Genomic DNA, 26,553 nt, shown 5'->3' on the forward strand with positions numbered 1-26,553 from the left:
AGGGAATGGGGATTTTGCATTATCCTTCCCCCAGGAGTGGGGAGGAAATGGGGATTTTGCAGTATCTTTCCCCTGGAGTGGGGTGGGAATGGAGATTTTGCAATATCCTTCCCCCAGGAGTGGGGAGGGAATGGGGATTTTGCAGTATCCTTCCCCTGGAGTGGGGAAGGAATGGGGATTTTGCAATATCCTTCCCACCGGAGTGGGGAGGAAATGGGGATTTTGCAGTATCTTTCCCCTGGAGTGGGGTGGGAATGGAGATTTTGCAATATCCTTCCCCCAGGAGTGGGGCGGGAATGGAGATTTTGCAGTATCCTTCCCCTGGAGTGGGGAAGGAATGGAGATTTTGCAATATCCTTCCCCCAGGAGTGGGGCGGGAATGGAGATTTTACAGTAACCTTCCTCTGCCACGCCCACCAAGCCACGCCCACCAAGCTACATCCACAGAACAGGTAGTAAAAAATGTTTGAAACCCACCACTGCCTTGGGGGGGTCTCTGAGCTTGGTTGTTTTCTTGTAGATGTTTTATTACCCAACTAGGTAACATCATCAGTGTTAGAAGGGAGTGGGGTTTGCGGAGAGGAAGAGAAGGAGAAGGGAGTATAGGGCCCCTGATGCTCTCTAAGGTTGGTTTTTTTCTTCAAGATGTTTCACTGCCAAGTTCACATCATCAGATTCATTCAGCCGGCTCTGCCCACCTACCCAACATTATCGTGTCCCATTTATCCATGTTGTTGACACTCTGCGCATGCTCGGAGGTGGAGCGTGTGAAACGGTAGCGAAGATAAGTGAATACCAACCCTGGTGGGGACCCAAGGCTGTGGGGTCCCTCCAGACCCCAGACAGCACCCCCTGGTGTCTCTCTTCACACCATTAGCAGCCATGCCTGCAGAGATAACAGAATTTTCTAGCTTGGCACATTGCACCAAAGGCAAATGACTCAGGAGGGATGACTCCAGAATAAGCAAGGAGAAGTCGGTTCTGATGGATTCAGAGCCTGGCCCTGCCCTGTCATGGATTCAGCAGGCTCAGGACCCACAAAATCATAGGGGCTGGAAAGAATAGAATGGAATGGAATGGAATAGAAATAATAGAAATAGAAATAGAAATAGAAATAATAGAAATAGAAATAGAAATAGAAATAGAAATAGAAATAGAAATAGAAAGGAAGGGAAGGGAAGAAGGAAGGAGAAGAGAAGAAGAAGAGGAGAAGAGAAGAGAAGAAGAAGAGAAGAGAGGAGAAGAGAAGAGAAAGAGGAAGAGGGAAGGAGAAGAGAATTAGAAGAGAAGGGGAAGGAGAATAGAATAGAATAGAATAGAAAGAGAAGGGAAGAAGGAAGGAATAGAATAGAATAGAATAGAATAAGATTTAAATAGAATAGAATGGAATAGGAATAGATAGAATAGAATAGAATAGAATAGAATAGAATAGAATAGAATAGAATAGAATAGAATAGAATAGAATAGAATAGAATAGAATAGAATAGAATACAATTCTTTATTGGCCAAGTGTGATTGGACACACAAGGAATTTGTCTTTGATGCATATGCTCTCAGTGTACATAAAAAGGAAAGATACATTTGTCAAGAATCATAAGGTACAACACTTAATGACAGTCATTAAGTGTTGCACTTCTGCTCAAGCAGGGGGTTGGACTATAAGACCTCCAAGGACCCTTCCAATTCTGTCATTCTGCATTTGTACTTCGTCGGAGGTTCACAGCTGGGTCCTCCTTGATCCAGCTGTACTCGACTTACAACCATTCATTTAGTGACCGTCCAAAGCAGGGGTGAAATGCTCCCGGTTCGGACCGGATCGCCCGATCCGTTAGCGATGGAGGTGGGTGGTTCAGAGAACCGGTAGCAAAAATCCCTGCCCCACCCCCCACCCCCCATGCCCAGCTGAGCCGCGCCATCATCAGAGGCTTTTTTATATATATATATATTTTTTTTTAAAGCATTTTTTCTACAACCTCTTCGGCCGAAAAAATGCTTTTAAAAGTAAAAAAAAAAAAGCCTCTGATGATTGCGCGGCTCAGCTGGGATCGTCAAAGGCTTTTAAAAGCATTTTTTCTACAACCTCTTCAGAGGTTGTAGAAAAAATGCTTTTAAAAGCCTCTGAGGATCCAAGCTGAGTTGCCTGATCGGCAGAAGTTTTTTTTTCTTTTCTTTCACATGATCAAAATTAAGCCTCTTGGCAACGGCTTCATATTTACGACGGTTGCAATGTCCCCGGAGTTGTGCGATTCCCCCTTTTGCCATTTCCTGACAAGCAAAGTTCAACGGAGAAGCCAGATTCGCTTAACAACCGGGTTACTCACTTAACAACGGCAATGGATTCCCTTAGCGACGGCGGCCAGAAAAGTCCTAACTTGCATTGAAAGAAATGTCTCCCTTAGCCACATCGGGGGGGGGGGGTTGCTCCATTGTGGCCGTAAGTCGAGGACCACCTGTCCCCGGTGGCTGGGAAGTTCCCACTCACCTGCGGGCGGCAGGTAAATCCAGAAGGAGCCCGCCCGCAGCCGCTCCGCCTCCGAAACGGGGGAAGTTTCCCCGCCTCTCTCCATCCACACTGCCCGCCCTCCCCAGCCGTAAATCCGCGGAGCTGAGCCGGCTGGCTCTTCGGTTCCCCCAGTCCGAGCTGCCATGGCGAGCGGGGTGGCCGCCTGCGTCCTCTCGGTCCTGGCCCTTGCCTGGCGCGGCGGCGCTGCAGGTACCCCTCGGCCGGCGCGATCGGCGGGGCAGGAGAGGGCAGGGGCAGGTGGCAAGGTTGGAGAGGTGGCAGCTGAGCCGGGAAGAGCCCGGGTGGGATGGTGGGTGGGTGGGTGGGCTTCCATATGGAAAGGAGACCACGAGGAGATTTCCCCGGGAAGAGGGACTACTAGACTACACGGGGGGGAGGGGGGGATCCAGTTAAAGCATCTTTTTTACGCCTCCGCCAGGATCCTTCTCCACTAAGGACGAAGGAGACGTCGCCTTTACTTTGGGTTTTTCTGCCCGAACAAGGATTGTTAACTCTCGCCTCCCTTCCGAAGTTTCTGCGGGATGGGATCGCCGCCCCGGGATCCCCTTTCGCCTTAAATCCGATTGATTGGTTTATTTGCAACGATCGGGGAACGCTTGGCGTAAATAGATCACCGATCCGCCGACTTTTAAACCGGTCGGGATTTAGAGGGATTGATAACCTCGTTCGTCTCTCTTCCCTCCCACTCTCCCGACCCACCCACAATGACAAAATTTTCAGGAATACTGCAGACTTCGGGGTTTTTGTTTTATTTTATTTTATTTTTCTTTCCCCAAGCTTCAAAAGAGCTTCCGGTCACAATTGCCTGTTCTATTTTTTCCGAAGTCTAAAGTTGGAGAGGAGGGGGGGGGAGTCGGATGCCTAATTTTTCTACGGTTATTTTATAGTCGTATTGGTAATTGTTGGGTGAGGGTGAGGGTGAGGAAGGGGCAATCGATAAGTTTGCCCCTGTTTCTGTTAGGAAAGGGGACAAGAAGTAAAACGCTTTTGTGAGAAAGGAAAAGAGAGAAAGAGAGAGAGAGAGAGAGAGAGAGAGAGAGAGGGAGGGAGGGAGGGAGGGAGAAGGGGAGAAAGAAAGAAGAAATGCGAGCAAAAAAAAGGAAAGAAAAAGGGAGAGAAAGAAAAAAGAAAGGAGAGAGAGAAAACAAGAGAAAGAAGAAAGAAAGAAAGAAAAAGAAAGAAAGAGAAAGAAAGAAAAAGAAAGGTAGGTAGGTAGTAGGAAGGAAGGAGAAAGAAAGAAAGGTAGTAGGGAGAAAAAAAGAAAGAAAGAGAAAGAAAGAAAGAAAGAAAGAGAGAGAAAACAAGAAAAGGAAGGAAGGAAGGAAGAGAAAAAGGAAGGAAGGAAGGTAGTAGGAAGGAGAAAGAAAGAGAGAAAGAGAGAAAACAAGGGAAGGAAGGAAGGAAGAAAGGAAGGAAGGAAGAGAAAAAGAAAGGAGGGAAGGAAAAAAGGAAGAGAGAGAGAGAGAAAGAAAGATAGTAGGAAGGAGAAAGGAAGAAAAAGAAAGAAAGAGAAAGAAAGAAAGAGAAAGAGAGAGAGAGAAAACAAGAAAAGGAAGGAAGGAAGGAAGAGAAAAAGGAAGGAAGGAAGGAAGGTAGTAGGAAGGAGAAAGAAAGAAAGAGAGAGAGAGAGAAAACAAGAGAAGGAAGGAAGGAAGGAAGGAGAAAGAAAGAAAGAGAAAGAGAAGGAAGGAAGGAAGAAAGAGAAAAAGAAAGGAGGGAAGGAAAAAAGGAAGAAAGAAGAAGAAAGAAAGGTAGTAGGAAGGAGAAAGAAAGAAAGAAAGATTGAACCTGTGAATAGAAAACAGATAGAATTACAAAAAGGAAACTAGAATGAATTTGTGAATTGGACAAAATTCAACCCAGGTTCTTCCTGGTCAACCCCAGCGTGCAAAAATAGCCAGAGGATGATGAATTTATAGGTGATTTTTCCAGTGATTTTTCAGTCTGACCCGTTCAACCAAGCTAAGCAGACTGACAGAATGAAAAATTTAAAACGCTGCTATTTGTACGCAGAGTTCCGAGGGAGGAATGGTACCGTTGGACACAGACTTCATCGAGCAGGATGAGTCTGCATTCTGCTTGGCAAGGATAAAAGCTTTTAGTGGAACTGTGATGCTCTCCTCTCCTCTCATATGCGCTTCCAAGAGTCGATGGGATTTCAGTGCACTTTGTTAAAATTTAGCACACCCTATTTGATTTACTCAAGTGTGTCTAAATCGTGGCTTAGGGGGACATGCCCAATGTATTTTGTGTTTATATCCTGCCTTTATTGTACAAATAACTTGGCGAACATATCCAGCACACTTCCTTCCTCCTACCTCACAACAACCCTGTGAGGTAGGTTGGGCTGAGAGGGAGGGAGTGAACCAAAGTCCCCCATCTGGCTTTCATGACTAAGGTCGGACTAGAACTCACAGCCTCCTAGTGGTTGGCCCAAAGTCACTCAATTGACTTTAATGCCTAAGGTGGGAATAGAACTCACTGCCTCCTGCTGATTGGTTCAAAAGTCACCCAGCGGGCTTTCATGGCTAAGGCGGGACTAGAACTCCCAGTCCCCAAGTGATTGGCCCAAAAGTCCCCCAACTGGCTTTCCTGCACCCTGTTATTAAGACCAGCTGCCTGCAATTACTGCAGGTTCGAATCTCCCCAGGCTCAAGGTTGACTCAGCCTTCCATCCTTTCTAAGGTAGGTAAATTGAGGACCCAGTTTGTGGGGGCAATAAGCTGACTTTGTATAAATATACAAAAGGATGAAGGCTATTGCTTAACGCACTGTAAGCTGCCCTGAGTCTCCGGAGAAGGGCGGCATATAAATCAATTTTTTTTAAAAAAAATGCTAGCCTAGGTAAAGGTAAAGGTTCCCCTCACACATATGTGCCAGTCGTTCCTGACTCTAGGGGGCAGTGCTCATCTCCGTTTCAAAGCCGAAGAGCCAGCGCTGTCCGAAGACGTCTCCGTGGTCATGTGGCCGGCATGACTCAACGCCAAAGGCGCACGGAACGCTGTTCCCTTCCCACCATAGATGGTCCCTATTTTTCTACTTGCATTTTTTACCTGCTTTCGAACTGCTAGGTTGGCAGAAGCTGGGACAAGTCACGGGAGCTCACCCCGTTACGCGGCACCAGGGATTCGAACCGCTGAGCTGCCGACCTTTTGATCGACAAGCTCGGCGTCTTAGCCACTGAGCCACCGCGTCCCTTTTAATTTTAATTTTAATGCTAGGCTGGATGGATGGAAATTTTAACTCCGTGTTTTGCAACCTCAGCAACTTTTAAGGCAATGTGGACTTCCGCTCCCAGAAATGAGAAAACTTAGCTAAATAAGCTTTATCTCCCCCCAGAAACTGAAGAAGTGGCAGTCGGCGAACTGAATGGGGAAGTGTCCCTCCGATGCTGGAACGCATCTTCTCAAGTGTTGTTGGTGCAATGGTTTCAAGGCGAGCCGGGTGAGATTCCCATGCTCTTCTCCTCGGATGGAAAGCTGCCTTCGGACAGTCGCTTGTCCCTAGTGGGAAACAGCTCCCTACACATTTCCGGATTGCGTTTGGAGGACGAAGGTCATTATGTGTGCAGAGAGATACTGGCCGACACCAACCATACCCACAAGATCCAGTTACTGATGGCCAGTAAGTCTTCCTTCGTCTTGTTTAAAAAGGGTTAAAACTGCTAGTAAAAAAATGCTACTAGTTCACCGAACCAGTAGTAAAAAAATGTAAAAAAAAAAAAAAGTTCTGACGATCAGCTGACCGATGCGCATTTTTTTGAGCGAATAGGTAGTAAAAAATGCTTTAAAAAAGTAAAAAAAAAAAAAAAGAAGAAGAGGTTCCAATGATTGTGTGGCACAGCTGTATCCTGGGACAGGTATATTCGCCTTCATTCAAACTTATTCCTGTGATACTCACAAAATGCCTTGATTACCATACCCCAATTTTTTTTTTTTTTAATTTGATTTATATGCCGCCCTTCTCCGAAGACTCAGGGCGGCTTACAATGTGCTCAGCAATAGCCTTCATCCTTTTGTATATTTATACAAAGTCAGCTTATTGCCCCCACAACTGGGTCCTCAATTAACCTACCTTAGAAAGGATGGAAGGCTGAGTCAACCTTGAGCCTTGGCGAGATTCGAACCTGCAGTAATTGCAGGCAGCTGGTCTTAATAACCAGCTTAATAACAGGGTGCCTTAAACCCCTGTACTACCAAGGCTGTACTACCAAATTTCACTAGCTCTTGGCCAAAGGACTGGGCATTGTAGTCCATATGTACGTGCACATGTGCAGAGACCAGTATAGGGTAGACAGAGGTGGGTTTCAGCAGGTTCTGACCAGTTCTGGCGAACTGGTAGCAGAAATTTTGAGTCATTCGGAGAACCCGTAGTAAAAATTCTGACTGGCCCCTCCCGCATCTATTCTCTGCCTCCCAAGTCCCAGCTAATAGGGAGGAAATGGGGATTTTGCAGTAACCTTCCCCTGGATTGGAGTGAGAATGGAGATTTTATAGTATCCTTCCCCTGCCACATCCACCAAGCCACGCCTACAGAACCGGTAGTAAAAATGTTGAAACCTACCACTGGTGTGGGGATGCTTGGCAAATATAACAGGGGAAAATATTAACAATATTTAATTGAGCCTGAGTGGCGTAGGAGGCTAATGCCTCCTACTAAGACAGCATTTAACATCCAGCTGTCTGCAATTAAAGTAAGTTCGAATCTCACCAGGCTCAAGGTTGACTCAGCCTTCCATCCTTTCTAAGGTGGGTAAAATGAGGACCCGGTTTGTGGGGGCAATAAGCTGACTTTGTATAAATATACAAAAGGATGAAGGCTATTGCTGAGCACATTGTAAGCCGCCCTGAGTCTCCGGAGAAGGGCGGCATATAAATCAAATTAAAAAAAAAAAAAAACAATGTATGTGAGAATAGGTGTTGCATTAAGTCCACAATCGCCAACCCAACAAGGAAGGTCATATGGGGGGGAGGGGTCACTGCCATAAAAGGTCAGGACTAATTTTATTGTAAAGCTTTTCTCATAGTTAAAGTGCTGGCCTAGGAACCCGTTACCAGGAGATGGTGAGTTCTAGTCAAAATTTTTAGCAAGGGGTTCTCTGCCCCGTTGCTGGGTGGGAGTGGCCATGGTGGGCGTGGCCTAGTAGTAGAATTCAATATAGTTACTGCTCTGGGATAGAAGCAGTTTTTCAGTCTATTTGTCCTTGTTTTTAGTGTCCTGTACCGTCTGCCAGATGGTAATAGTTAAAAAAAAAAAAGAGTGCCCAGAATGAGATGGATCTTTAACTGGAAGTTTTCAAGAAGACACTGGACAGCCATTTGTCCAAGATAATATGGGGGGTCTCCTGTTTGACCAGAGGGTTGGACTAGAAGATCTTAACAGTAACAGAGTTGGAAGGGACTTTGGAGGTCATCTAGTCCAACCCCCTGCTCACGCAGGAGACCTAAACTAGGGATTCGAACCGCCCGAGCTGCCGACCTTTCTGATCGACAAGCTCGGCGTCTTAGCCGCTGAGCCATCTAGCCACTGGGTCTCCTGCTTGAGCAGGGGGCTGGACTAGAAGACCTCCAAGGCCCCTTCCAACTCTTGTTATTCCCTGACTTCGATTGTTTTTCTCCTCAAACCCAACAGGCCAAGTTTGCCATTTCTGCAAATTTACTTAACGCTGAATTCCTTTCCACGAGACTTCCGCGTTCTCCCAGCTTATTGTGAGCACAATAATCTTTCTGCAGTTTCCAGATACAAGCCCATATTTCAGCTTCTTATTTGCTTTCAAGGTGTGGCTGGCCCGTAGTTCTGCTCTTTTGCTTACGGAAGGCGAGAGCCGCGCCCCTTTTAACTGGTGCACAACGGCGCCTAGCAAAGGGGGCAGATTTATAGGTGTGCCATATACAGGTCATCCTTGACTCAGAATCCGCAATTGAGACCAGAAGGTTCCTCGCTTAGGAAGGGGTTTGTTGAGTGAATCGTGCCCGATTTTACGGTTATTACCCAAATCACTTTCATTGTTTAAGCAATCGTCGACTGCGTGGTTCACGGTGCAGTGATTTGCTTAACAATCGGGGCACAAAAGGTCATACAATCGGCCAGTGTTCCTTGCTTAGCCAAGGAAATTCCGGACTGAACTGTGGTCGTAAGCCGAGGACTTACCTGTACATGGAATTGTTTTTTCCAGCATCAGAAAGATAAGGGGTCCCTCCCCACTTGTCCCAATGTTTCTTCAACAAATCTTTAGATTGGACATTCATTTGTCGGAAATGGTATAGGGTTTCCTGCCTGAGCAGGGGGTTGGACTAGAAGACCTCCAAGGTCCCTTCCGACTCTTGTTATTCAGTTATTCTGCATTGTCTGGGATGCTACACATCCTCTTTGTGACATGCACATGCTGATGCTGTGCAACGCCAGGTCCGTGGTAAATAAGGGCCCCCTCATTTACGATCTTATTCAAGAGGAGGGAGCGGACCTGGCGGGTATTACGGAGACCTGGTTGGGCCCGGAGGGAGGGGTCCCTCTGGTTGAGATGCGTCCACCAGGCTTCAGAGCATTCCATCAGCCGAGGGCCCAGGGGAGGGGCGGGGGGGGTGGCGGTTATTATTAACGAAGGTCTGGGTCCGAGGGAGACCACTGTGCCACAGATTGCCGGGTGTGAGTCCCTCTTTGTGAGATGGGGTCATGGGGTTCAGATGGGCTTGTTGCTTACGTACCTGGCTCCCTGCCGCGTGGCAACGGCCCTGCCCGAGCTACTCGACGTGATAGCCACGGTGGCAGTTGATACACCCAGGCTTATGGTCATGGGTGATTTCAATCTGCCGTCCGTTGGTGAAACGTCAGAGATGGCTCGGGAGTTCATGGCTTCCATGACGGCCATGGACCTGACCCAGTTAGTTCATGGCCCCACTCACAGGGGGGGACACACACTGGACCTGATTTTTGTCTCTGGCCAGTGGTTGAGTGGTCTTATTATAGGGGATATAGACATGAAACCCTTGTCATGGTCAGATCACTCACTCCTTCGTCTGGACCTTCGAACCGCTACACCCCGCCGCAGGGAGGCGGACCCAATTAGATGGATCCGCCCCAGGCGCCTGATGGATCCTGATAGGTTCCAGACGGAGCTTGGGCCAATTCCTGAAGATCTGGCACACGACTCGGCCGAGGACCTGGTAGCTGCCTGGGATCGGGCGGCTGGTGGGGCCTTGGATCGAGTCGTGCCTTTGCGGCCTCTGACCCGGTGTCGATCCCTCGCGGCTCCTTGGTTCACCGAGGAGCTGAGGGAGATGAAACGCCGGAAAAGACGCCTAGAGAGTGGTTGGAGGGCCAGTCTCGCTGAATCTGACCGAACACTGGTAAGGTCGCATATTAAGACCTACCTAGTGGCGATAAAGACGGCAAAGTTTAACTACTTTTCCGCCTCTATTGCGTCATCAGGGAATCGTCCGGCCGCCCTGTTCAGGGTAACCCGCTCCCTGCTCCATCCGGGAGCGTGGGAGGATCCCCTGGAAGGCAGGGCGGAGGATTTCGGACAATACCTGTATGACAAAATCGCTCAGATCCGGGGGGATTTGGACTCTGACTGGGTAGATCAGGGCAGGGTGACGAGGAATAGTCTTGAGAATGTTACCTGGGAGGAGTTTGATGCTGTGACTCCGGATGATGTGGACAGGATTTTGGGGAGACTTAGTGCGGCCACATGTTTACTGGACCCGTGTCCCTCCTGGTTGGTACTGGCCTCCCGGGAGGTTACACGAGGCTGGCTCCAGGGTGTTATCAACGCTTCGTTGAGTGAGGGTCACTTCCCCGCCGCCTTGAAAGAAGCGGTGGTGAGGCCTCTCCTCAAGAAGCCGTCCCTGGATCCGGCAATATTGGCCAACTATCGTCCTGTCTCCAACCTTCGCTTCCTGGCGAAGGTTGTTGAGAGTGTGGTCGCGCGACAGTTTCCACAATTCTTGGAGGAAACATCCTATCTAGATCCGTTCCAGTCGGGTTTCAGGCCTGGACACAGCACGGAAACGGCATTGGTCGCGTTGGTTGATGATCTCTGGAGGGCTCGGGACAGGGGTTGTTCCTCTGTTCTGGTCCTGTTAGACCTCTCAGCGGCTTTTGATACCATCGACCATGGTATCATGCTGCACCGGCTGGAAGAGTTGGGGATGGGGGGCACCGTATTACGGTGGTTCTCCTCCTTTCTCTCCGACCGGTCGCAGTTCGTGTTGGCAGGTGGGCAGAGGTCGACCTCAAGGCCTCTTATATGTGGAGTGCCTCAGGGGTCGGTCCTCTCGCCCCTCCTGTTCAACATTTATGTGAAGCCGCTGGGCGAGATCATCCGTGGCTTTGGGGTGAGATACCACCAGTACGCTGATGACACCCAGCTGTACATCTCCACCCCAGGCCACCCCAACGATGCCCTTGAAGTGATGTCCCAGTGCCTGGAGGCTGTGCGGATCTGGATGGGGAGGAACAGGCTCAGGCTCAACCCTTCCAAGACTGAGTGGCTGTGGCTCCCGGCATCCCGATATAGTCAGTTGACTCCATCACTGACTATTGGGGGCGAGTCGTTGGCCCCCACAGAGAGGGCTCGCAATCTGGGAGTCCTCCTGGATAGGCAGCTGTCCTTGGAGGAACATCTGACGGCTGTAACCAGGGGGACCTTTTGTCAGGTTCGCCTGATCCGCCAGTTGCGGCCCTTTCTTGATCGGGATTCCCTGTGCACAGTCACTCATGCCCTCGTCACCTCTCGCCTTGACTACTGCAACGCTCTCTACATGGGGCTCCCCTTGAGGAGCACCCGGAGGCTCCAACTGGTCCAGAATGCAGCAGCGCGGGTAGTGACGGGAGCAGCCTGGCGCTCCCATGTAACACCGCTCCTGCGCGAGCTGCACTGGCTCCCGGTGGTCTTCCGGGTGCGCTTCAAGGTGTTGGTTATCACCTTTAAAGCGCTCCATGGCATAGGGCCTAGCTATCTTCGAGACCGCCTGCTGCCACCGACAATCTCCCATCGACCCGTGCGCTCCCACAGAGAGGGCCTCCTCGGGGTGCCATCAGCCAAACAGTGCAGGCTGGTGACCCCCAGGGGGAGGGCCTTCTCTGTGGGGGCACCTACCCTCTGGAATCAATTGCCTCCAGAGATAAGGAGAATCCAAGACCTCGATGCCTTCCGCCGTGCCCTTAAAACCTTCCTTTTTCAGCAAGCCGGGCTGGCCTAATTTTTTAAGTGTTTTTAAGTGTTTTGTTTATTGTTTTTAATTAATGGGGCCAAATTTATATATGTATATTTTAACTGTATTTTAATATTTGTACTTGATGTTTTTACTTGGCTGTTCACCGCCCTGAGTCCTCAGGGAGAAGGGCGGTATACAAATTCAAAATAAAATAAAATAAAATAAATAAAATAAAATAAAATGTTTTCCTGGGAAGGGGCTTCGTGGTATCCGAAGCAGAACATGCAGATTCCATATAGCATCGACCTTGTGAACTCTCAAGTTTCCTCTTGGATTCAAAATAGACAATGAATAATATCTATATCTATCTGTCTGTCTGTCTGTCTGTCTGTCTATCTCTATCTATCTATCTATCTATCTATTTATCTATCTATCTCTATCTCATCTATCATCTATCTCTATCTATTTATCTATATATCTATATCTATCTATCTCATCTATCTCTATCTATCTCTATCATCTCTATCATCTATCATCTATCATCTATCTCTATCTATCTCTATCATATCTATCTATATCTTCCATCCATTCATCCATCTGTCTATCTCTATCATCTATCTATCATCTCTGTCTATATCTGTCATCTATCTATCATATCTATCTATATCATCTCTCTCTCTATCATATCTATATCTATCTATCATCTTTATCTATCATCTATCTATCTATCATCTATATGTATATCTATCATCTATCTCTATCATCTATCTATCTCTATCTATCTATCCTATCTATCTATCTATCTCTATCTATCATCTATCTATCTATCTATCTATCTATCTATCTATCTATCTATCTATCTATCTATCTCTATCTATCTATCTATCTCTATCTATCTATCTATCTATCTATCTATCTATCTATCTATCTATCTATCTCTATATCTGTATCTCTCTCTCTGTCGCTGTTTGTGTGTGTGTGTGTGTCTGAGTGAAGAGCAGGCAACAGAATTTTATTTTCAATGTGTGCCAAAAACGACAACAAAGGTTCTCTTATCTATCCTATCTTAATATGTTCTAAACACGATGAGAACATCTCCGGGGCCTCCTTGTACAGATGAAAGGGGAAGGGAGCTGATTGACCGAGGTGGGATTTTGGTTTGTGGCATGCCAGGTTTCCATCTTTCAATTCAGATAAAGAAAACAGGGCAGGACGTTTAACAGGTGTATTGGAAAATGTCTGCAACCGCCTTAATTCCCGCGGGGGCCGCATTGCCAGGAGTTGTCCTTGGCTCAGATCCTAGCTGGCCAGGGCCACCTGCTCCTGGTAACTCTGCCTGCTGTTGTGGTTGTGGAGAAAAGATTTGCTTGGCATGTTGAAGTTATGCCCGCCTCACCCGGAAGCTGCAACTATTTCAAAATGCAATACTGGTTGTTTTCGGCCACCACCGAGTCCAAAATTTCCATTGCTAAACAAGACAGCTGTTAAGTGAGTTTTTTGCCCCGTTGTACGACCTTCCTTGCCACCGTTGTTAAGTGAATCAAGCACTCTTTGATGCACAAAACGCAATGAGCAAAATCTTCAGAAATACGAACGGTTGTCTCCTACGACAGCCACTCCCCTTTCCTTCTATTTATTCCCCAGCCAGGGAGGGGACATTCAGCGTCCACATGTGCTTTGCTTCCAGAGTCGACTCCTTGTTCTCCATTGCTCACCTCTCCTAACTGCTCTACGCATACGTGCATCTAAAACAGGCCCCAGCTGTTCTTCCTCCTCACTCATATCAGCCTCTAAAGGCAGCTGCCTCTCCGGCGGCTGGAAACTGTCAGACGGCCCTGGCTCTATCTCTGTGTTCGACGCACAGCCTTCCCCAGACTCCAGCACTGGCCCAAGTTTCTCCCCAACCTCCTCATTGTCCAAGTCTGCTGCCAACTCCGCTGGCAGCTGGCGGGCCACAACAACTGTGGCTGAGGGTTTTGGAGAGCTGAGGGTCTTGAGCCTTGCAGATGCACAAGGTCCCACTTCAGGCTCCAAAATCAAATTTTTACGTCAACGTGATAATTAACACTTTTATTTTGACCTACTTGCTTTCCAGGTGGACCAAACCGAATGGAGGTCAGCATATCTCCCACCGGGACATTGCCAAATGGTACCCTTTATGCCAAAAGACATGGCGTCTTGAACTTCACCTGCAGCAGTGACTCTTGGCCTGATTCGGCCACTAAATGGGATTTTAACCCACTTGGTTCCGCGCAGGAACCCTTCACTGATGTCAACGGCTCGCGGAGTTCTTTCGTGCTACAGAACGTCATGCCCAACTACCAAGGGAATTACTCATGTCTGGCCACCAACTTGTTGAGCCAACGTCAGAAGTCCGTCATCCGTGAACTCCTGGTCTACTGTACGTATGACGAAAAATATCGGCAGGGTGTGTGCCGTAGGTGTCCTTTTTTTCTCCCAGGGGAATGTTGCATTTCTGGAAATGCCCAGAATTGTTGGCTCTGTGCCTTTCCCTAAAGGAATTATTTCCTTGAAGCATTTAAAAAAAGATTGAAAGCATTCAGCATGAGGAATTAAAACATTCGAAGTCAGCAAGAACTAAATGATAACGGATGGACGCTTTTCAAAGAGAGAGCCAACCAGGGGTGAAATCCAGCAGGTTCTGACAGGTTCTGGAGAACTGGTGGCGGAAATTTTGAGAAGTTCAGAGAACCGGCAAATACCACCTCTAGCTGGCCCCAGAGTGGGGAGGGAATGGAGATTTTGCAGTATCCTTCCCCCAGGAGTCAGGAGGGAATGGGGATTTTGCAGTATCCTTCCCCCAGGAGTGGGGAGGGAATGGAGATTTTGCAGTATCCTTCCCCCAGGAGTCAGGAGGGAATGGGGATTTTGCAGTATCCTTCCCCCAGGAGTCAGGAGGGAATGGGGATTTTGCAGTATCCTTCCCCCAGGAGTGGGGAGGGAATGGAGATTTTGCAGTATCCTTCCCCCAGGAGTGGGGTGGGAACGGGGATTTTGCAGTATCCTTCCCCTGGAGTGGGGAGGAAATGGGGATTTTGCAGTATCCTTCCCCCTGGAGTGGAGTGGGAATGGGGATTTTGCAGTATCCTTCCCCCTGGAGTGGAGTGGGAATGGGGATTTTGCAGTATCCTTCCCCTGCCACGTTGGCCAAGCCTCGCCCACCAAGCCACACCACGCCCACCAAGCCATGCCCACAGAAGCGGTAGTAAAAAAAAATTGGATTTCACCAGTGGAGCCAACCTACGATAGAACTAAGGAGAAATTTCCTGATGAGAATGAGAATGAGAATGGTGAGAATGATTCATCAGACTTGCCTCCAGTTGTGGGTGCTCCATCAATGGAGGTTTTCAAAGAGAGACTGAACAACCATTTATGGGAGATGATATAGGGCCGTGATGGCGAACCTGTGGCACGCGTGCTCTCACCCCAGCTCAGCTCCATCGTGCATGTGCCCGTCTCTCCCGCTGGCCAGCTGGTTTTCGGATCTGTGGCGTGCATGCGTGGGGGGCGGGGCGCATGCAGGAGATGTGGCAAGGTGCAGGGGTGTTGCGTACACATGCACAGGGGTCCTGCGTGTAAGTGCAAGGTGCGGGGCGCACGCAGGGGGTCGTGCACACACGTGTGGGGGGCAGCGGGGGCAATGCGCGCATGTACAGGGGGCAGGAGGAACACGGTGAGTTGCGTGCGCATGCGTGGGGGGCAGGGCACCCGGGGGGGGAGTCACGCATGCATTGCATTATGGGTAAGTGCACGAGCGCTTTCATGTTAACATGAACAGATTGCCTCTTCTGCCAAAGTGGTTGTAGGAAAAAAAAAATGCTTTTAAAAGCCTCTGACGATCCCAGCTGGGTTGCCTGATCGTCAGAGGCTTTTAAAAGCATTTTTTTTTTTGTATAACCTCTTCGGCCGAAAAAATGCTTTTAAAAGTAAAAAAAAAAAAAAAAAGCCTCTGACGATCGCGTGGCTCAGCTGGGATCGTCAGAGGCTTTTAAAAGCATTTTTTTTACAACCTCTTCGGCCGAAGAAGTTGTAGAAAAAATGGTTTTAAAAGTTAAAAAAAAAAAAAAGTTGGCCACGCCCACTCAGTCACATTACACCCCCCCCCCATCAAGCCATGCCCACAGAACCGGTAGTAACAAATTTTACATTTCACCACTGCTTCAGATCCCCCACCGTCATCACCAAAATGTCAGGCCGAGACCTCCACGGACAATTCTCAGGAGGTCCGACTGTCGTGCAGCTGGCCGGGGGGCTACCCATCCCCTACGCTCCAGTGGATCAACTCGGAGGATCTAGTCATGGATTCCAATACTACCTACCTTGCAAACGATACAGTGGTGTCTCTGCGAGGATCGCGCCAGCTTTGGGGCAAGGACTTTACCTGTCGCGGAAGCCATATTGCGAATGAGAAGGGAAACCGGAATTGCACCTCGCGCTTGGGTGAGTCCCCTGAATCGCACAATTTCATGGTACATCTCCAAATGTTAAGGAGCTGGATGGGATTTCTCTGCCTGTTCTCTTCGTCTCTTTCCATCAGTGGTGGGTTGCCCCCGGTTTGGACCGGTTCTATAGAACTGATAGTAAAACCGGCAGGAGGCTCCGCCCATCGACCCCAACATCATCAGAATGCTTTTGCGCACGCACAGAAGCTTCTGCGCATGTGCAGTAGAGCGCATGGACCTGTTGCGAACCGGTAGTAAAGATAAGTAGAACCCACTCCTGCTTTCCATGCTCCGAATATAAGGAATGGCTGATTTTAAGTCCCTTATTTTATTTTATTTTATTTATTTATTTTTAATTTGATTTATATGCCGCCCTTCTCCGGAGACTCAGGGCGGCTTATAATGCGCTAAGCAATAGCCTTCATACTTTTGTATATTTATACAAAGTCAGCTTATTGTCCCCACAAACTGGGTCCTCATTTAACCTACCTTAGAAAGGATGGAAGGCTGAGTCAACCTTGAGCCTTGGAGAGATTTGAACTTACTAATTGCAGACAGCTGGAGTTAAATTACAATGCATTAGTCTGCTGAGCTATCCAGCTATCCAATTATTTGAAAATAGGGTTATTTATTTTACCACTTTAAGAGTCTGTATTATAAAGAAAGGACCTGTTGGGGCATATCTCTCTCTCCGTATTTATACAAAGTCAGCTTATTGCCCCCACAAACTGGGTCCTCATTTAACCTACCTTAGAAAGGATGGAAGGCTGAGTCAACCTTGAGCCTGGTGAGATTCGAACCTGCAGAAATTGCAGGCAGCTGTGTTAATAACAGGGTGCATTAAACCACTGTACTACCAAGGCCCTTTATTTATTTATTTATTTATTTATTTATTTATTTATTTATTTATTTATTTATTTATTTATTTATTTATTTATATTTCTATACCGCCCTACTCCCGAAGGACTCAGGGCGGTGAACAGCCAGAGGATAAAACACATAAATACAAAAATTTAAAATAGAATAAAAAACGAATTAAATAATTTGGCTGAACAAATTTAAAATACCCCATAATTTAAAAACAGATTAAAATTTGCATTTAAAAAGGGGAGATTTTACACTGTTGGGCCTTGTTCTTTCGTCTTCCATTTGAATTTTTTGTTTTTTAAGGTCTGCACCCTTAAACACTCAAAGAGCCATTTGGACCCGTTTCCCCCAGAAAAGAAAACACCGGGAGCCACAAAACCCTTCCCGTGCCTGACTATTTCTTGAGCGGCCACAAAACTAGCCTATGTAGTTGAATTAAACGTTCTGTTTTCTTCTGAAACTTTTCTTGGATTTATCCATGGTTGGCCTACCGGGGGTTGAAAAGCTCAATAAATCACGTGCCGGCGGGTGTCGCACGTTGGCGGTTGGGACGCATATTTTGAGTGACAGGGAACCGCAGCAGAGGGGTGAAAGAGCCGCATGCGGCTCCAGAGCTGCAGGTTGCTGACTCCTGGACGAGGTGACCTACAAGGTTCCTTCAACTCTGTTAACCTGTTAAAGGTTGCCCTTCCCGTCCTTCCAACTCCACTTTGCTTTCCTCTTGCATCAGAGAGGCCCTCGGTCATGTCCAATCCGATGAAGAGCTGCTTTGTGGGGAGATCCGTAGAGATGACTTGTGAATTGACAGCCGGCAACCCACCTGCGAGGATCACCTGGCTACGCAACCTCTCCAAGGTGGAAGTAGAGATCAGGTCAGGGGGGAGGTTTCTCGTCAGCCAAAAGGACAGGGTCTCTACCCTTCTCATCCAGAACTGCTCCACCAGCAGAGACCAAGGATACTATGTCTGCAAAGCTGAGAACCCCCTGGGCCTGAGAGAGGTGTATGTCCACCTGAAGGTGACAGGTAAGTAACAACGTTGAAAGAGTGGCATTTTGGCCCGTTTCAACAATTGAAATGTTGAAAAGGACATTGAGCCCCAAATTTCTCTTGCTACGTGAGACGTTTGTTAAGTGAGTGTCGTCCCATTTTACGACCTTTCTCCCCACGGTTGTTCAGGAAACCACTGTGTTCTGTCCCCCTTCCCCACACAGGCAAACACACAACCAGGCACGCCTGCCAAGATTTTATTAAGCAATCAGACTAGAAACCCTTGCAGATAAGAGTTTTGGCAGTAAACTGCGTAATGCCTGCCAAGTCAGTTTTCACTCACAGTGAGCAAGAGAGAGTTTATCCTCAGTCTGGTCCAGTAGCAAAAAGTAATCCATGAAGCAAGAGTTAGCCAAGGTCCAATCCAAATATGTACAAGCCAGATTCCAGGTAACGCGATGTGACTCTCAGGTTTTTAACTTTGACCGTCACAAAGCCTGAAGAGCAATCACACCCACTTTTATTCCTTGTGGGGTGTGGCTCAGTGACTCAGCTCAATCTCTGGCCCTCCCACGCCTCTTTCGTTGCTGCGCACGCTTCTCCCTCCGACGCTGCCTGGGATCAAGCCAGGATTCATTATCCTCGCTCCCTATCTGTTGTTGTTCCAATATGCCTTCCTCCTGGCATATCCCAGGCTGTTCCTCTTGGCCTTCGGATGGAACCTGAGGCATTGCCAGAGAGGAGGGTCCTGGAGAGGGAGGCCTTGTCAGTTCCTCCCCATCACCTTCTGAGTCCTCTTCCTCTGTTAGGACAGGCTCGGGAGTCGGGGTCACAACGCACTGCAGTCGTTAAGTGAGTCACAGGACTGTAAAGTGAATCTGGCTCCCCCGTGGACTTTGTTTGTCAGAAAGTCAACAACAGAAAGTCATAAATATAAACCAGTTGACAAGCATCCAAGTTTTGATCTTATGACCACGGGGATGCTGCAATGGTCGTAAATTTGAAAAATGGCCATAAGTCCATTGGAGGAGGAGGAGAAGTTGCTTCCTAACATTTCCTTCTCCATCTATCTCTCTCCTTCCTTCCCTCCCTCCCTCCCTCCTTCTCTCTCTGTCTCTCTCTCTCTTTTCCCATCTCAATGCTTTTTTCTTTCCAACTTTCTCTGCAGAGCCTGTGAACGTGGCTGGCATTGTGGGGTCCGTTGTAGTCCTTTTATTGTTGGGAGTTCTGGTCTTTTCTGGAATCCTTCTCTACGCAGGACCTGAGGTGTGCCTCAAAGGTGAGAGAGGTTCTGTAGAAAATTGCTCATTCTAGAGTAATCAAACCAACGGAAGGCAATTGGGTTTTCAAAATGCGTCTTTCTTGGATTGCGCTTTAGGCGATCTTGTAAGAACTTTGAGAAAGAAAATATTTCGAATATATGGGCACACCCTTCCAATCATTAAATAAAAGATAACCAAAGGTTTCTAAATGTGATATATGTTGCTAAGATGGGTGGCCAATACATTAGATGGTTGGTAGGTAGGTAGGTAGGTAGGTAGGTAGGTAGGTAGGTAGGTAGATAGATAGATAGATAGATAGATAGATAGATAGATAGATAGATAGATAGATATCAGAGAGAGAGAGAGAGAGAGAGAGAGAGAGAGAGACCATAGATAGAGAGGTAGCTAGCTAGGTAGGTAGGTAGGTAGGTAGGTAGGTAGGTAGATAGGTAGATAGATGATAGGATGGATGGACGGATGGATACTAGATCGATAGATCGATAGATAGATCGATAGATAGATCGATAGATAGATAGGTACTAGGTGATAGATAGATAGATAGATAGATAGATAGATAGATAGATAGATACATACATACATACATACATACATACATACATACATACTAGATAGGTAGATAGGTAGGTAGGCAGGTAGGTATGGAGGATAGATAGATAGATAGATAGATAGATAGATAGATAGATAGATAGATAGATAGATAGATACATGATAGGTAGGTAGGATAGATAGATAGATGATAGGATGGATGGACGGATGGATACTAGATAGATAGGTAGATAGATAGATAGATAGATAGATAGATAGATACCAGATAGATAGATAGATAGATAGATAGATAGATAGATAGATAGATAGATACTAGATGATAGATACTAGATGATAGATACTAGATGATAGGTAGATAGATAGATAGATACTAGATAGATAGACACAGACAGAGAGAGATAGATAGATACTAGATGATAGATAGATAGACACAGACAGAGATAGATAGACAGACAGACAGACAGACAGACAGACAGAGATGATAGATAGATAGATAGATAGAGAGATAGAGAGATGATAGATAGATTGATAGATAGAGATAGATAGATAGATACTAGATGATAGATAGACAGACAGACAGACAGACAGACAGACAGACAGAGATAGATGATAGATAGATAGATAGATAGATAGATAGATAGATAGATAGATACTAGATGATAGATAGATATAGATATTTTGACATTGCTTTTGATGCTTACTGTATAAACGTAGAAAGCAAATGAGTAACTTTTTAATAAAAGTATTTTTCCCTTTTTCTCTCTTTCATGTTTCCAGTGAGCGTGCTTCGGTAAGTTTCTTTCTTTCTTAACTAGAAAGTCTCAGCCCGTTTCATCCACAGAAACCATCATTTGGAGAAGGGATTGTCAAACCTTGTGGTAGCGTGACTCTCTTAAAACGAGATAGCCCATGAATTTGCCTAACGCTTCACCCAGTGAATAAAGCCAACAATTTCATCGGGGTTAGGGTTGGGCAAGAAAGAAATTTGCCACAATATTTTAGACGCAATCTCACAGAGTGCTCAATAGTTGTGCTAGTTCAACAATCAACAATCAACTGCAGGTATGCTTGATAACAATAGAAGAGAATATTTATAGCTCGGGATTAAAAGGTGGGATCCTTGGTGCTCTCTGAGCTTGGTTGTTTTCTTGCAGACATTTCCCTACCAAACTAGGTAACATCATCAGCCCTAGAAGGATGGGGTTTGCAGAGAAGAGGAGGAGGAGGAGGAGAAAGGGAAGAGGTGGAGGAGCCAGGAGGAGGTTGGTGAGGTCCTTGATGCAACTAGGTAACATCATCAGTGCTAGACCTAATTAGGTAATTAGGACACATCTGCAAGAAGACAACCAAACTCAGAGAGCACCAAGGATCCCAAACTTGATAATATCTCATCTACCAATTCGGGTCACGTTGCTACAGGTCAAGAAGTTCTTTGTTGAACATCACCTGGCAGGGATGGTCCTTTGAGCAAGGAGGAGAAGAAGAGGTCCCTTCCTTCCTTCCTTCCTTCCTTCCTTCCTTCCTTCCTTCCTTCCTTCCTTCCTTCCTTCCTTCCTTCCTTCCTTCCTTGTCATTGTTGGGTTCTTTGCAGGAATCGAGATGCAGGTGACATCCTTGAACTTATGGACTCAGAAGAAGAAGATCTGTACTTGGAGTCCACCATCGAACCGTCGTTACATCAGACGGAAAGGATAGGAAACCGATGTTCTACCAGATCTACTGAAAGTAAGCTGAGTGAAGTTGAGGAACGCGGCAGGCAGGAACTTTTCTGTCTCATTTTGTCCCTGCAGTCTCAAAGGCTAAGTCCAGGGGTCAAATCCAGCAGGTTCTAAAGAACCGGTAGCAGAAATTTTGAGTAGTTCGGAGAAAAGGCAAATACCACCTCTGGCTGACCCCAGAGTAGGGTGGGAATGGAGATTTTGTAAAATCCTTCCTCCAGGAGCGAGGAGGAAATGGGGATTTTGCAGTATCCTTCCCCTGGAGTAGGGTGGGGATGAAGATTTTGCAGTATCCTTCCCCTGTCACGCCCACCACGCCACACCACGCCCTCCGAGCCACGCCCACAGAACTGGTAGTAAAAAAAATTGGATTTTACCACTGGCTAAGTCCCAAAAGGGAAGGATCTCTTTACAGTTTTTTAAATTCTTCTCAGTGCATTTCTTAGGACTTTTTCAACGACGCATCGGTACATCTTGATCCATTAAATAAGAAATAGATTTCTGTTGTTGAGTTAGTTAGGTTTACCCAGTCAGATTTCATGCCTAACATGAAACTAGAATGCCTCATCTCCTAGTTTCTAGCCTGGTGCCATTAGACCAAACTGTTTCTTATAATAGGGGAGGGAGGGAGGGAGACAAGGGACATGGTGGAGCTGCTAACCGTACCTGGCTATTATTATTATTATTATTATTATTATTATTATTATTATTATTATTATTATTATTATTATTATTATTATTATTATTAATTTACTTTATTCATTAAACATGAAACTCAGCAAACGGAACATTCAAAAATGCATCACAAATACCACTGATTGGTGCTAATGGTTGGTCCTAGGTATCAACCTTCTTAAGATGTACGATGTTCCAAGTAGCGCAGTTTTTTGCAGTTCCGCTGGTGTTATTGCAGGAAGCTGCAATTTGCTGATGTATGTTATAAAATTCTTGGACATGGTACCAAGTGCCCCGATGACAATGGGTATCACTGTTACACTGTTACATGTATCACTGTTACATCATCATCATCATCATTATTGTTGTTGTTGTTATTGTTATTATTGGTTAATCTTTAGTGAGATTCACAGCCTTTGAGGCTGGTTAGTAACTCGGCAGCTCGAGTCCTAACCAAGGACCTAGGAACTGTTAAGGTATCGTCGGAGGATGTAAGCTGTTCCGAGTAAGGTGGTTTTTTGTAGAGTCAAAATGTTCAAGTCCGGCAAATTTAGAATTTCTAAATAGCGGGGTAGCCCTTTGGGTATTGCTTATTATTATTATTATTATTATTATTATTATTATTATTATTAGTTAATCTTTAGTGAGATTCACAGCCTTTGAGGCTGGTTAATAGCTCAGCAGCTCGAGTCCTAACCAAGGACCTAGGAACTGTTAAGGTATCGTCGGAGGATGTAAGCTGTTCCGAGTAAGGTGGTTTTTTGTAGAGTCAAAATGTTCAAGTCCGGCAAATTTAGAATTTCTAAATAGCGGGGTAGCCCTTTGGGTATTGCTTATTATTATTATTATTATTATTATTATTATTATTATTATTATTATTTTGGTCTTTTAATGACAAATAATCCCTTGCATCAGGGTGGAGTCGGGGCAACTGAATGGAGCTTAGTATTTATTTATTTATTTTTTATTTGATTTATATGCCGCCCTTCTCTGGAGACTCAGGGCGGCTTACAATGTGCTCAGTATTTACTGGCCAGATGCCTTTCCTGACGCCAATGCAGAGTTTTGTTCAGCAGATATATTCTCATTGTGCCCAGAGAGAGAAATATCAGCCTCTACCTAGGATCGAACTCACAAGCCTCCTGATTGTGAGGCGAGAGCTCCACCGCTAGGCCACCGCACCACTCGCTAACCATACCTGGCTACGGTTTTTAATTTCGGTGCATGTTTTTCCAGGCTCGTTTCCGGAAACGTCCATCTCCCTGGAGGAAATCCAGAGGTCCAAACCCACGTCGTAGAACGGAGGATCTCTTCCTTTGCTTTGTGTACTAAGATCGGAAGCCGTCTTGCAAACCCTTTGCAAAGGATTCCTGCAAAGTTATTCCCATCTGGGTTGATCTTTCTTTTGGCATCTCCTTCTATTCCTTCCCGTGCTGCTCTTTGGCTGAGCTGCGTGCCCTGCGGAATTTGAAACAACATTTACAATGTAGGGCGAGGATAAGAATGAAGTGGCTTTTTCGAAACCGGAGGAAGAAAAGAACTGGGGACAATTTTTCATGTAGCAGAAGCCTTGTGGCCCTGCAGAAGAGCTTGGAGGAAGAGGGAGAGATTTTCCAGCTGGTCCTGGATTCCCCACCCCCCACCCCCGATCCCAAGAGTTCCAAAGAGTTAGATCCCAAGAGATCCAAAGAGTTAGATCCTCTTTGGATATGACTCTTAATAGGGGTCAAAGTTCGTAGGGCAGTGATGGCTAACCTTTTCTGGACCGAGTGGCCAAAGTGTGCAAGGATACGAACCCCCAAAATCAGGGGTGAAATCCAGCAGGTTCTGACAGGTTCTGGAGAACCGGTAGCGTAAATTTTGAGTAGTTCGGAGAACCAGCAAATGCCAGTTCTGGCTGGCCTCAGAGTGGGGTAGGAATGGAGATTTCGCAATATCCTTCCCCCAGGAGTGGGGATGGAATGGAGATTTTGCAATATCCTTCCCCCAGGAGTGGGGAGGGAATGGAGATTTTGCAATATCCTTCCCTCAGGAGTGGAGAGGGAATGGAGGTTTTGCAATATCCTTCCCCCAGGAGTGGGGATGGAATGGAGATTTTGCAATATCCTTCCCCCAGGAGTGGGGAGGGAATGGAGATTTTGCAATATACTTCCCCCAGGAGTAGGGAGGGAATGGGGATTTGGCAGTATCCTTCCCCTGGAGTGGGGAGGGAATGGGGATTTTGCAGTATCCTTCCCCCAGGAGTGGGGAGGGAATGGAGATTTTGCAGTATCCTTCCCCTGCCTTGTCTACCAAGCCACACCCACCAAACCACACCACGCCCACCAAGCCACGCCCACAGAATCAGTAGTAAAAAAATTTGGATTTTGCCACTGCCCAAAATGCAATGCACCCCCGCCACATGCGTCTTGCCCCCCCCCCACGCATGCCCGGCAGAGACCCAAAGACCAGCTAGCTGGTGGGAAGCGCCTACCCATGTGCGGCAGAGCCAAGTTGGGGCGACGCCTCGCGTGCCCACAGAGAGGGCTCTACGTGCCACCTCCGGCACGTGTGCCATATTTTTGCCACCACGGTCGTAGGGTTTGTTTCAGGGAAGGAAGTGTCAGAGCAGCTCCTGTTTGGCGGGTGGGAAATAACCGTCTTGTATCACCGTCTTGCCTAGGTGCAGATGATCTGAGGCACCTAAAACCCCTTTGTGTCCTCTAGGGCTTGAGTGTAGGAAGTCACTGAGAAAGATTGTGTCGTACGTCACCCAAGGCAGATATTTTGGGGGTGGGGGGCTTTGGACAGGAGGTTATCTCAGCTCTGAAAGGTAACAGGCAAAGGTTCCCCTGGCATGTATGTGCTAGTCGTTCCCGAATCTAGGGGACGGTGCTCATCTCCGTTTCAAAGCCGAAGAGCCAGCGCTGTCCGAAGACGTCTCCGTGGTCACGTGGCCGGCATGACTCAACGCCAAAGGCCCACAGAACGCTGTTCCCTTCCCACCAAACGTGGTCCTTATTTTTTCTACTTGCATTTTTTACCTGCTTTCGAACTGCTAGGTTGGCAGAAACTGGGACAAGTCACAGGAGCTCACCCCATTACGCGGCACCAGGGATTCGAACCGCTGAACTGCCGACCTTTCGATCGACAAGCTCGGCGTCTTAGCCACTGAGCCACCACGTCCCTCAGCTCTACCTGGGTATTGAACTTGAGGGTCTTCTTCCCACAAAGTGGATTGCATGCCTCATTTCTGGGATCTTCGGCGGTCTGTGAATTGTAGGAGCAGCCGCTGCTGTTACCTGCCAAGCAAAGTATATAAACTATGCTAGATTACTGTATAAAAAGGGTCCCCTTGCTCGATGAATATATATAAAAATGGTGCCGTGACAAGAACTGGAAATCATCATCATCACTTAATGACCCCATAATGCCTTGCAGGGTGGAGTCTGGGCAACTGAAAGGAGCTAGCAGAGGGTTTACTGGCCGGATGCTTTTCCTGTCGCCAATGCGGAGTTTTGTTCGGCAGATATATTCTCAGTATGCCCAGAGAGAGAGAAATACCTGCCTCTATCTAGGATTGAACTCACAACCTCCTGATTGTGAGGCGAAAGCTCCACCTCTAGGCCGCCGTACCACTCTTGTGACAAGAACTGGAAATGAATTGTTGTAAATTGAGGACTACCAGTGTACCTGTTGAGGTTAGAACCATGTAAAAATTTTAGGTTGGATGTCGGATGCTAGAATAATGTACAAGTCAGGGTCTGTTTACGGACATGCAGGTGGATTCGGTTTTCTTCTTAAAATGCCACTTTTCCAGGTGACATAACGGAATGGCAGAGTTGGAAGGGTCCTTGGAGGTCATCTAGTCTAGGGGGTCCCCAACCTTTCAGACCTCAGGGACCACTAAACTCATAATTTAAAATCCCACGGACCACTAATAGGATCTGCCTAATGACCGGCTGGGCGGGCGTGGCTAGATGGTCATGTGACTGGGTGGACGTGGTCAACTGGATGTCACTCACGTTGAGGGGCACCTCACCGGCCTCTACTCGCCCCTCCCCTCTCAGCCTGCCCGCCCGGGCTCCTTAGGGCCCCAACAGGAAGCAGTTGTTGGAGCTAAGCAGCCCCCACGAGAAAGAGTTGGCAAAACAGCTCAGTTCAAATTGGATCTGACCGAGAAGGAGGCTCAGCAGAATCACCTCACTGAGGACTAGGAGCATAGGCTTTCCAAGCAGAGGGAAGACCTGCGGGAGTGCAAGGCCAGGTACCGGCGCCTGGAGGCTCAGCGGGCTGAGATGCTCAGCCAGTTCCAAGCCATGAGGCAGTCCCACTGGAACGAGGCCCCCCGC

The 26,553-nt window shown here is 47.2% G+C and overlaps 1 protein-coding gene across 1 annotated transcript; it reads left to right on the forward strand.

Annotated features, from left to right (window-relative positions):
• The first annotated feature begins 2,646 nt into the window (after positions 1–2,646).
• Positions 2,647–23,520, forward strand: VSIG10 (V-set and immunoglobulin domain containing 10). The gene is made up of 9 exons (XM_070951308.1): positions 2,647–2,713; positions 5,864–6,148; positions 13,778–14,083; positions 15,868–16,143; positions 17,743–18,036; positions 19,169–19,279; positions 20,607–20,619; positions 21,421–21,554; positions 23,459–23,520. Exons 1-9 carry the CDS (start codon positions 2,647–2,649, stop codon positions 23,518–23,520), a joined length of 1,548 nt encoding a protein of 515 aa, XP_070807409.1.
• The last annotated feature ends 3,033 nt before the right edge of the window (positions 23,521–26,553 follow it).

The sequence above is a fragment of the Pituophis catenifer genome, unplaced genomic scaffold (assembly GCF_029215685.1).
Source record: "Pituophis catenifer annectens isolate HBS135680 unplaced genomic scaffold, rPitCat1.0.hap2 SCAF_10, whole genome shotgun sequence".
NCBI classification, from domain to species: Eukaryota; Metazoa; Chordata; class Lepidosauria; order Squamata; family Colubridae; genus Pituophis; species Pituophis catenifer.

Excerpts from the sequence above, each read along its gene's own strand:
- VSIG10 (XM_070951308.1), top strand. The coding sequence starts at position 2,647 with ATGGCGAGCGGGGTGGCCGCCTGCGTCCTCTCGGTCCTGGCCCTTGCC. Across the intron at positions 16,144-17,742 it reads GAATTGCACCTCGCGCTTGG|AGAGGCCCTCGGTCATGTCC; the intron begins GTGAGTCCCCTG and ends CTCTTGCATCAG. Across the intron at positions 18,037-19,168 it reads TGTCCACCTGAAGGTGACAG|AGCCTGTGAACGTGGCTGGC; the intron begins GTAAGTAACAAC and ends CTTTCTCTGCAG.